Here is a 12,508-nt window from a genome sequence, read left to right as displayed (position 1 = left end):
TCATTATAGCTCCACAAGCGTGGAATCCTCTCACTCATCTTTACCTGCTGGCTTCCTTTAAGTCCCAACTAACATGCCATCTTCTCCAGGAAGCCTTTCCCAACCCTTAATTCTGGCACCTTTGGTCTCTCTTTCTTTTCTGTCTATCCTGGATATCGATTTGCTTGTTTTTTGTGTGAACTCCTGGAGGGTAGAAATTGTCTTTTCCCTCTTTTCGTACCGCCACACTCTTAAGCACAGTGTGTGGCACATAGTAGCTGCTTAATTAATGCTTATTGACTATGTAATTTCTTAGTTCATCTTGGTGGGTAGATGTCCACATATTTTATACATTCTGTAGTTATTTGAAGTGGAAGTTTTCTAACTTTTTTTCCTGCTTTGTTCAGTCAAGAATCATTATTTTCTACCCTGACTTTCAGCATCATCTTTGGCTCCTTCTTCTCAGCCCGCATCACCAAATCTTGTTTTTAGCTCTCTCCTTTCCTTGGACCTTTTCTCTCCTCTCACAGTCACCCTCCAGGTCAAGCCTTTATCACTCTCCTCTGGTCTGACTGCAACAGATCCTTTCTTTATTGGTCTCCTCCTCTTGAGTTTCTTCCCTACTATGGTCCATCTGCCTTGGCCACCTCTACTCAAGCTTTGATGACAAGTATTAAAAAATAGCAACTTCCTTTGGCATTTAAAGCTCTTCATGGCTTGACCTTCTCTTACGTTCCCAAGCTTCTTAGTTATGATTCTGAGCCGCAGTGTTTATGGGGAACGAGCTGTTCTGTCCTCTGGCTCCTGCCTGGACAAGTACTGGCACTAGCTGTCCCTCCATTAACCACGATGCTCTCACTCCTCGGCTTCTCTTTCCCTCTCCTCTTGGAATCCAGTTTCCTTCAGGATTCAGTTCAGGCAATGGGCCAGTCTGCTATTCCCCTACAAGGTCACTTCTCTGTGCCTCGAATATATTTCTAGGGGAACCTTTTTCCTTTAGAATTTAAGATCCCATAGAATCTGAAAATGCTTTTGTCCTTGAATCCCTCAGTATTCCCAGGGACTAGCACAGAGCATGCGGGCATTAAAAAAATGTAGTCTGATTCATGCTGCAAGTTATTCTGTTATACCAAGTTCAAACATCACCCCGAGCCCTCAACCTAAGGTTTTCTGGACAGCTAAAACTCACTTCTTCTGTTACTATTGGTTCTCCAGCTGACATCTCCCCAACCTCTCAATCTTTTTGCCTTCTCCCCTGGGTGACACATATATTTGGGGGAGATATGAATGAACTCCTGCATCCTTTAATAAAACCAAAAGAGAAAAAAAAAATCACAGTCACAAAGTATGTTCTTTTTTGCCAGTAGCCAATATTGGACAGAATCTGAGAGTTGTTAAGGGATCTCAGCTGCTATCTAGCCCAAATCATACATAAAAGGAAGGTTTGTCACATCTATGAAATGGTTGTCTAGCCTTGGCATAAGACCTTCAAGGTCAATTCAAGTTAGATTTCATTTATTTATTTATTTTTTGCATTAAGCTTAAATTAGCCTTTGGGCAAATTTCAACCTTGCTCTTGATTGGGGCTTTTGAGTCTAAACAGAACAAATCTAATATTTTCTCCACATATTGGCCCTTCAGCTACCTGGTGATGGCTACTGTCTTCTTTTCTCCAGGTTGCCCGTTCCACTGATCCTCATATTACGTGGTTTCAAGGCCCATCTTGGCGTTCCTCCTCTGGACACACTCCATCTCATCAGGGCTCTTCATTAATTGGGTGACTCAGAACTGAGTTTTGTACCAATTTATAAAAATCACACTGGGGTTTAGTCCTAAATTTACATGGTCCCTTTACTTTGGATTCCCAAGGGGACACAAAGAAAGTCTTGGATGTTGCCTCGGTGACACTGGCCAATCCATCACAGCTTCTTATCAACTCGCTCTCCTGACCGGTCTGAGGAGGATAGTTTGGTGGGACAATCAACTCTGCATTGTGAAAGGTTAATGCAGCCCAAGATCACATTCTTTCCTTTGGTTGCTCCATGACTCAGCTGACTCCTGTTTCTCCTGTTTAATCCTGCTGCCCCTATTTCATAATTGTGAAGCTATTTCTTTTTTTGTACCCAAGAGGAAGAATTGATGTTCTTTACTGAATTTCGTCTTCTCAGGTTCATGAAGCCCAAGAGCCTTTTGGATCCTCCCCATGATCCAATGTATTAGTTACCCTTCTTGGCTTTGGGGCATTTGCAAATTTGCCTGCTTCCTCTTATATAACTTGGGCTTCAGTTTCTTATAATCTTAAAATGAGATTTAACATTCTAAACTTGAATACTCAAAAAAAGCATTTTCAAACACAAGGCATAACACGCATTTGCACACAAAAATTCCATATGAAAATGTGAATCTTGATTTCATATTGCTTGCTTTATAATTTCAGTGATTCCCAAAGTGGTCGCTACCACCCCCTGGTGGGTGCTGCAGCAATCCAGAGAAGTGGTGATGGCCACAGGTGCATTTATCTTTCCTATTAAAATAAAAAAAATTATTTTCCAGGGGGAGCTAAGTAATATTTTTTCTTGAAAGGGGGTACTAGGCCAAAAAAGTCTGGGAACCACTGCTTTATATGCATGCATGTATACACACACACACATTTCCATGTGGCATCTCAAAGCTATCCTGTTTGTACTTTATGTTCTCTTTTGGGCAATGAAAACCTGAGTTAATGGTCCTCTTTTTTCATCACTGTCGTTAACTCACTTCCTTTATGGCCTATCTCACTCCATTAAAAACTAAAAGAAAAGCTCACTCACCCCATGGTGGGGCTAGGTTATTAAAGGGCATTTTTATTTTAAAAAAAAAAAAAAAAGAAAGGAAGGAAGGAAGGAAGGAAGGAAGAAAGGAAGAAAGAATTTTGCATTTGATCCTGGAGGTGATGAAAAGTCACTGGAATTTGAGAAGGGGCTGGGGGGTGACACAGTCCTAGCTGTGCTTTGGGAAAATCACTTTAATGGCTGAATGGAGGAAGGGCTGGGATGGGAAGAGACTTGAGGCAGGTCGCCCCACCAGTAGGCAATTCGATAGTCTGGGTATGAGGTGTCAAGAGGACAGAAGGGGACCCAAAGGAGAGACTTGGCAGAGGTGAAACATCCAGGCCTTGACAACAGCTGGAAGATGGGGGATGACAAGAGTGAGGTGTCTGGGATGATTTGGAGGTTGGGAATTCTCTCCTTTTGGTGTCTTATCCCTAGCAGTATTGAGGAGGCCACTTTGGGCTGATATTTGGCTTTATTGTCATGTATTGCCTATGGTTATGGTAGGTTTCTTGATCTTTAATTGGTCTGGTACAAACATCAGGATTTTGTTGCAGTAGTGATATGAAAACTTGACCTTCTGTCTCTTATCCAGGCATTAATTTTCTAGGGAAAAATCCAAATTTAATAGCAAGAAAATTTTAATCAAGTTCTTCATTCATTTTTGAGACTCACCCCTTGAAACTCTCCTGTGGTTCTGGCAGGAAACAGTTCAATATTATTCTGAAAAATAAAAGTTTAGAGCTATGGAAAAGTTGATCATGTGGACAAAATATTACTACTTATAAATTTGGGGCCTTGCTTCTAGAAACTACACTGATATTCTGTCATAAACTTACATGATATCTTTGCTTTGGATTCACAAGGCAATGGTCTGCATTGCTGGTAGGCAACCCTATTATGCTTCCCTTACCAATTCACTATCCCCCCTTCACAGCAATTCTTCCAAAGCTTTCCATTCCCCCCAGAGCTCCTTTACCTCCACTCTTCCAGCTGAGAACCTTCTCTCATATTTTGCAGAGAAAGTTGAGGTTACTGGCTTCAAGGCCCCTCTTCTGTCTCCTGTCACTCCATGCCTTCTGCCACTCTTTCCTCCTTCACCCCTGCCTCAAATGATGAAGTGACCTTAACTAAAGCTATTCCTTCTCCTTGGTCAACTGATCCCATCTCCTCCAGCAGACCGCCCCACTCTTTAATTTCTCTAATCTCTACTTGTTGAGTGGCTCATTCCCTTCTGCCTAGGAGCATGCTCATAGCCCCCCATCCTAAGAGACAAACCCTCCCTCGATCCTTTCATCCCTGCTAATTATCACCTATTTCTCTTGGGCCCTTTGAGGCTAAGCTCCATCTACAAGAAGCATCTCTGCCTTCTCTCATTCACTTCACCTCTCCAAATTTGGCTTTCGACCTTCTCATTCCAGTGACATGGCTCTCTCCAGTGACCGTAGATCCCTTAGTTGCCAAATCCAGTGGCCTTTTCTCAGTCCTGATTTTCCTTGACTTCTCTTCAATCCTCCATGATATTCTTCTCTTGGTTCTCTGGACCCCGGCCCTGGTTCTCCTCCTGCCTCTCTGACTACTCCTCCTCTAGGTCGCCACCATCTAACCATAGGTGTCCCTCAAGGTTCTGTCCTGGGCCTTCTCCTCTCCCTCTTTACTCCTTCACTTGGTGCACTCATCTGTTTCCATAGGCTTAATTACCATCTCTGTTGATGAGTCTCAAATCTACTTTTGATGCCCCAAACTTAGTTAACTTTCCAGGTTCATCTTTAATTGCCTTGCAGACACCTCAGACTAGTAGACATTTTAGGCTCCATATATCCAAAACAGAAATTGTGATCTTTCCCCCAAACTTCCTCCCCCACCCACACCCCATTATGGTAGGGGGCAAAACCATCACCCCAGGACCTCAGGCTCATATCCTGGATTCCTCACAATCTCTCCCAACCCCTTGATCCAAACTGTAGCCAAGGCCTATTGTCCTTATCTTTGCAGCATCTCTTGATTAGTTCCCTTCTCTCCTGTCACTGCCATTCCCTGGTACAGGGACCAAACAGCCGCTGGGTCTATCTTATTCAAATCTCTCCCCGGCTCCCATCCATTCTCCAATCAGCCACCAAAATGATTTACCTGAAATACAGGCCCCGTGATATTTCCCCCATATTCACACTCCAGCAGCTCTGTCACCTCCAGGATTCAATATGAAATGCTCTGCTTGGCATTCAAAGTCCTTCATAATCTGGCCCTTTCCTACCCATTTGTCTTCTTATACCCTACTTCCTGATCTGTACTAGCACTCTTTGATCCAATGATGTCAGCCTTCACATTGCTCCTCCAACAAGACCTTCCATCTCTTGGCTTTGGGCATTTTCTCCGCCTGCCCTCACAGTTGGAACATTCTCCCTTCACCAGTCCAACTACTGACCTCCCTGGCATCCTCCAAGTCCCAATAAAATCTCACCTTCTAAAGGAACACCTCTTAATTTCAGGGCCTTCCCTCTATTATTTCCTATTATCCTGTACATAGCATGCTTTGAATATACTTGTCTCCCCTATTAGATTGGTAACTCCTTGAGGGCAAAAACAATCTTTTCCCTCTTTTTGTATCTCTAGGACTTAGCATAGCAAGAGCTTAAAAAGTTTATTGATTGAAATAAACATTTATTCATTCATTCATTTATTTAAAACTCTTACCTTGTCTTGGAACCAATACTGTATATTGGTTCTAAGGCAGATGAATGGTAAGGGCAAGGCAATGGGGGTTGTGTCTTGCCCAGTCACACAGCTAGAAGTGTCTGAGGTCACATTTGAACCCAGGATCTACCATCTCTGGGCCTGGTTCTCAATCCACTGAGCCACCGAGGTGTCCTTGAAATAAACATTTATTAAGCTCCTATATGGGGTTCACTTGCAGCATGTACAATTTAGGGATTTTCATGATTATTCCCAGGGACCTAGAGTTCTGGATCTAGACAATCTTCCCAGAGGGTAAAGCTCTCTAAAATCAGGGAAGAACTCTGGGCTGTTCCAGAATATGACTACCCTCCTCTAGTAAGTCCCACCCAGCCCCTAGACTTTGACCACCTTTGAGTTCAAGTGCCCAGAGGGCAAATTCAAGCTATGTGTGAGCCCCAAGGGAGAAAGTGCTTGCTTTGAGAGGCAGAGCATGCAAAAAACGTCCTTGGGTGCTGAGAACCAGCAGCTCCGGAGGGAGGCATGGGTGCCACTACTTTGCCAATGCTGGTCTAGATCATTGATTCTACCTGTTACGGCTCTATGTAGTTTTTTCCACTTAGCATCCATTCCTATCATTTAGAGCTTGCCAGCAGATGCACCAGATCCATCTTTGAGGAATTATGGAGGCCAACATGCAGCAGGAGGACATTTCAGGGCAGAAAGCCACTTGAGTTGTCAAAGCCTTCAGACTGACTAATGGCAAACCCTCAGTCCTTATTCTTTGGCTGAATGGGAGTGACTCAATTCCATTCACTTCTTTCCTCAGGGCTTAGGCATTGCTCCATCCATCCCTAATGAGCATCTCCTGCTAAGCCTCTTTGAGACTTAGAACAGATACACCCTCTTCCAACTCTCATCAGGCTCCCTGGTGACTAACAACAGATGATGTCAATAGCTTTAAGATGCCAATATGCTGCTTCAAGAAGACATCAGAAACAGTTGAAAAGGGGAAGACTATAAACTTTGGTATATTCAGAAATCTCTATTAAATATTAATCTAGCCTAAGCTGTCTTCAAAATTTTTAAGTACTATTTAAATATTAAGTGCCTCTTAAGCACAATGTATTCAAGATTTTCCAACTATACAGTATTAGTGAAGATACAAACAAGAGAAGGAAAATCTTCATAATTTCTCTACCCTAAATAAGCTAGCAATAAGAGAATAAGACAAGTGTATTATACATTCATGCTTATACACAAGTCTAAGGACATAGATGATTTCCAAAGAGGTGGGATTTGGAAAACATTGTTTTAAATGTAGGAGACATTTTAGAGACCAAACAGTCCAAATCCCTATTTTACAGATGGGGAAAGTGAAGCTCAGACAGGGACAGTTGGTTAGTAGCAGAACGTAGTCTCAAATTCATGCCCCTCTGTTTTCTCAATTCGGTGTTTTTCCCAGCATGCCACAAAATTTCCCCTAAAAAATGGCTGAGTTTCTCAGGCATGACTTTGTCTCAACAACTCAAATTACATAAAACCTGCCTCTAAACAAGATTAAACATTTCTACAGTTTCATGGTTGTCAGACATCATCTGGTCATTTAAAAAATCTATTCCTTTTGTGTAGATCAGCAGAATCAAGAACTGTTTCTTCTGATCCCCTCGTGATTTAGAAGCTGTCAAGACGAAAAGGTGGGTTCACATTGTTATGCTTGACAAACACCATCTTAATTTCTAGTGTTACAACAGTCTTGGTAGTATGGTGTTTTTCTTTTTTTAATCAGCCCAGTGATTTCATTGTTCTTGGGAGCCCCTGGAGAGAGACTTTACCCCAAAAGATAAGACAAGTGGCTGCTCAGAGTTGTTTGGGGCACAGACGAGAAGTTAAATGACTTACCTAGCATAAGAGTTCCTGCCAGAAGCTTCTTGGCTCAAAGGCTGGTTCTTTGCCACCATATTCTTTGCAGATTTCTTTCCACACAAAGTAATCATTTACCATATCATATAAGATACTGCATGTGACAGTATTTTGCAAACTACAGAAAAGGTTATTTACTACCTTTTTTACAGAGCATGGCTGAATGATATCTGGGTTTCTTCCAAGTAATCCTCATTTGCAAATTAAAATACTTATCAGGAATTAGAACTGGTTTTTAATTTCAAAGTAAGGGGTAAGAGAAAGGGGTGCTTTCCTAACTCCAAGAGCCAGATTTTAGATCATGTCTTCTGCCATTAAGTTTGAACTACATGATCTTCTTTCAACTCTCATTTATTCAACTTTCACTGAACATTTTTCAAAGGGTACGTGGAGATATGAATTTCCATATTCCAAGTTTTGTGTCTAGCTTGAAAAAATGGTTTCTCTCTGGCACTTGTGATTACACCACAGATGGTCCATGTGACCAGAGTGGCATTCTTCCAAAATATTGGCAAGACAAAGTATATCTGTGAATACTACAGGATGACCACTTAACAAACCCCAGAAGTCCTTGAATATTATAACAAAATGCACTGGTTGGATCCTTCAGGGCTTCCCGGTGTCAGACATAGTTGATAAGCACAACTGATGACATCTCTGAAATCTGAGTTCAGGCATTTGCTACATCAAGTGCATCTTTTACAGAGGAAGTGCTAAATCTGAAGCAAATGTCATGTTTTACCACTGTGAAGATGGGATTGACTTTCCCCTTGCCTATTTTTGAATTAAATCAACCAAAGCTTGAACACCCCTACTTGGCACTTGGTGAGCTCCACCTTTTCAACTCAGTCAGAAACTTGTGAATCCTTTGATAAGAGTTTACACCCTCATAGGACAAGAGGTGGAACCTACAAACACTACCCCCAGGGCAGTGCTAAGCAAATTAAAAGGCTGCAATTGGCCCCCATAAAATGGAGGAAGGGACAGGAAGGGACGTAAAAAAGACTATAAAAAAGTCCAAGAGGTCTTCGTCCTGAATCTTGGGTGTGGAGGAGCTTGGGCTGCTTCTGGTAAGACTGCTCCTGGATCTTCTCACGGTGAGTGAAAAGCTGACCTTCCTTTCCTGTCTTCTGGAGAGGCCTCTCCTTCTTAGAAGGAGGCCTCGTGGGTTGAATCCTTGCTTGATTCACCACCAAGTCCTCTGGCTGCGAGGTTAATGAGCCCTGCGTGGGTTGAGCCGGGGACCGGAGCAACATTTAGGGTGATAAGCTAGACTTCTTACTCTACCCTCTTTCACATTTCTCAACTTTCACTCGTTCTACCTCATTGTAAATAAAGCTACTGAAAGTCATTTTGACTTGGGCTATATTAATTTTAAAATTGGCAACCACAGTATTATCTTAAAATTGTCATATATTTAGTCCAATTCTTAATTTAATTCCTTACACCACCATTCCATTTGGGACTGTGCAGTTAAAGCCTGTTTGGTAGGTATTGGCACTGAAAGGAAGAGATTAAGTGAGAACATATCTGTCTCATCAACAAGGCAGTCAATTCCCTTTATTTTTAAAATTTTATGTACACATCTGAATGATCTGTATAATGTACATTCAATATAGAAAGCTTTCTATGCGGGGTAACAGAGGGAACATTTCACAATCCCACCAGGCTCTTACATAACGTGTTGACGACATCAGGGCTGGTTTTTGTTTTGTTTTGTCTTTTCTTTCTTTCTTTTTTTTTCTTTTTTGCATAAGTTCATCCTTGTTCATCAATTTGGTAAAGCCAGGTACACAACAAACACGTTTACTGTGAGCTCTTGGGAACATAATGTTAATGATCAAGGACATCAGTGAACTGGTACAGGGACAAAACCTAATAGTGCTGGATGAAGAGAAGGATGATCACATCAGACTTGGTGCAGAAGAAGGAAAGGCCCTTTTATGGGAACAAGTGATTTAGCCCAATTCCTGTAGACTGCAGTTCAACACCACAGCTACTAATTAAAAAAAAATATATATAAAAACTTGGGAAAAAGTTTTGTCTTTTTGATTCACAGTCTTGTAAACAGATACAAAGGAACAAAATGTGCTTTTGTACAGCAAGAAAAAAAATATTCTTGTGTACCCATTTAGGTTGATCCACAGAGTGCTTTCTTATGTTACAACGTGATACAATTAGAATCACTGACTTTTCTCCTAAATAAAAATATATTTATAGAAAAAGGGATAACACTGTCATGAAAGAAGCAGAAAGGCAGTTAGGAGTTTGCTTCAATGTATCAGATGGAGGAATGTGGTTCTCATCACTGGCCTTTCTGCATTTATTGTAATTCATGAATAGTTCAAGTCTCTTAGCCGATATCGCCCACTTCATGGTCTACTGGAGGTGGCATACTAGATAGTACTGTTGGTGATGCCCCTGCAGTAAGGTAGCCAGCAACTCCAGGTCCTGGTTAAAAGAAAAAAAAAAGTCAATTTTCTAAACATTGTATTACCAATGGAAACATTCTTTACAAGATTATTTGTAAGTGTTATGAACTTAGTTAAGTATTCTATCATGAAAAACCTAAGGGTTTATTGGAATTCAGAATAATTTGATTATTTAGCTTTAAAAAAATGACTCCTAAGCCTTTGATAATGCCTACCCATAATAAGCCATTATTGCTAAAGAACAAATATTGCAAAATTAAAAAATTCACTCTCCCCAGTGTGTGTTGGTTAGGGGATGGAAACAAGACAGAAATAACTCTTACCCTGTTCCTATCCCTTTTTCTGGAAGCTAAGTTTCTGAAAACATTGGGTAAGGAAAGAGGAAAAAAATGGAAACATTGAGGGCAGACAGTAACCAGTTTCCTAAAAAAATTATTTTTATAATCAACACTTTGAATCAGTGGAAGGGTATTGTACAAAAAACTGCAAACGAACAACGCCCTAAGTAGGGCTAATAATTAAAATGGGGATACAAGCAGTTCTCCTTTGAAAATTAAGATTCTATGGTGATGACAGCTCTAAGTGAAGGGAAAAACAATCAGAATTGCCATTGAGTATCCTCAGGCATGTATACAATCATGCCATGAGCCAGGTACAAATTCCTATCAGGATAGAAGGGCAGACCAGTGGAGAGATGGGAAGATTTTTACAGAGTTTAAAAGTTCCACTAGGAAGGTCAGGGCTTGGTATAGATTCCTTGACCTGTAAACCATCTGGTGTGACGGTATTCATTGGTCCTAAATACAGAAATATGTTGAAGCAAACACTTCTCAAAATTTCTCTTTTTCTAAAACAAAAAATGGTTTCATTCTCCCTTATTCTAGCTGTGTATTCCTTTATATGCTCAGAAACTTTCTAGCAAGCACAGTAAATGCACTGTAATGCTGTCTGTGAAAGGTGCTCTGGTGACTATTAAGCAGTTCTTTGAGCTCAAACTGTAGGACACAAAGGCAAAGAGCTGAGGAGCACTTGAAGGGTCAGGACCAGAAATGCAGTGGAAGCGACATGCACTTAGCAAAATGGTATCTACCTGCTTCAGAGAGCTACACAGAGGTTAGCAAGCTGCCTGGCAGAGCAGATCTAAAGCCCACTTCTGAGGTGAAGGGGACTGCTGCCAGTGAGAAGGGAAGGAGAGACACCTGAAGGGAAAAGAGAGATATAAGAAGCAAGGGCAGTGCAGACAGCGGGGCAGTTTGATGAAGGCTGAGGATCAAGGCAGGACAAGGCAGGGCTGTAATGAGGACCGCTGGCTTCTTGTTTGGTGTGTGCTTCTACAGAGAACGGGCACTGTGGCCCAGGTGGACACTGCCCCCACCACCACTCTAACTGTTCCCGTCTGTGTGCCGCCAGAGGGAGGAGCCTGGGCCCAGAACACTTGGGGAAGAGAAGTGAGCAGGGGCCAATAACTTGCCACTATTGCAGGCTTGTGAAGAAGTTGAAATTCATTTTTAAAAGGCAACTAGGAGGCACAATAAATAGCTGCAAAAAATGGAGCATACACTGACTTTCCTGGCCTTGTCCTCTGCCTTCCACAGACTGCTCACAGAAACTGCTAACAAGTCAATGAACCATCTCTGACAATGGAATCTCAAGGCAAAGACACTACATTTTAAAGCAATTTACTGCACCCAGACCAGTAATCACTGAACCTCAAATGACAGGTAGACTACTTTAGAATTTAAGATTTCAGCATGTAAAATGTTAGTGCTATCTCAGCCTGAAGAGATGTCATCAACCCCAAATAATCGACAGACATGCCCTTATGTGTTAGAAAAACTGCACATTGATAAGTTTCATATTATCAGGCTACGATATTGGGACTCTACCAGGCGAACATTATTAGGGGACTTTAAAGAACTAGACATTAACTCCAAACATCTGAAGCCCAGAAGAGCTCACCAAAGGTTCATCTTGTGATGGGATATTCTAGTCTGCCCTTCTCTTTTTGTACTCAAGCTGCTTCAAAATAAAACTCCTGATGAGTATTTATTAAATGTCTATGTACTTGGGACCCCGAAGATATAAATACAAAGTGAGGATGATATACATTCACAGGGAGACCACTGGGGATGTCAAAGTTCCAATCCTACCTTGAAGACTTAGGAGTTGTTATTCAAACAAGTCACTTACCCCTCTGGAAAGCTCAGACTCTAAAGCCTTTACTACAAAAGGGTAACAATATCCACACTGCCTGTTTCACAAGGTTTTTGGAGGAAAGAGCTTTGTCAAGGTCAAAAGGCTCCATAAATGGAAGCTGAAATGACAGCTAAGGGATAAGTATAGGTTATGCTGAAGAGAGTCTAGCACATCCTAGTGCCTTAAAAAAAAAAAACAAAAAAAAAAAACCCTTATCTTGTGCATAATTTTTAAATTGTTAATTTAAGTAAAATGTAGTTAATTTAAAATATTAAGTTTAAATTTCCTTGATGAATAAAAATGTTATTTTATAATTAAGGTTTTTAACATGTTCACATCTTAAAATTCTCTGGATGCAATTGAGGTTTTACTACATGTTCATCTTAAGAAAAATAAAAATCTGTATCTGCTTGCCCAAATGAAATGTGCAGGGCATGTCTATGGAAGGAGCACAGGCTGTCAGAATCCAGGACTAAAAACCACATAAAAGGTCAA

General features: G+C 41.2%; 1 protein-coding gene across 2 annotated transcripts in view; it reads right to left on the bottom strand.

Moving 5' to 3' along the window:
• Positions 1 to 8,916: 8,916 nt before the first annotated feature.
• The window catches only part of DNAJC13 (DnaJ heat shock protein family (Hsp40) member C13), a 109,967-nt gene continuing 106,375 nt past the window's right edge, over positions 8,917 to 12,508 (bottom strand). For both annotated transcript variants that reach the window (XM_044679431.1, XM_044679432.1), the window contains one exon: positions 8,917 to 9,836. In XM_044679431.1, the coding sequence (XP_044535366.1) occupies positions 9,739 to 9,836 (98 nt within the window). In that variant the 3' untranslated portion in view covers positions 8,917 to 9,738. The remainder of the gene's footprint in view (positions 9,837 to 12,508) is intronic.

Source organism: Gracilinanus agilis, chromosome 5 (assembly GCF_016433145.1).
Source record: "Gracilinanus agilis isolate LMUSP501 chromosome 5, AgileGrace, whole genome shotgun sequence".
NCBI classification, from domain to species: domain Eukaryota; kingdom Metazoa; phylum Chordata; class Mammalia; order Didelphimorphia; family Didelphidae; genus Gracilinanus; species Gracilinanus agilis.
Note: the sequence above shows the minus strand (reverse complement) of the source record. Positions and strands in the feature narration are given on the sequence as shown.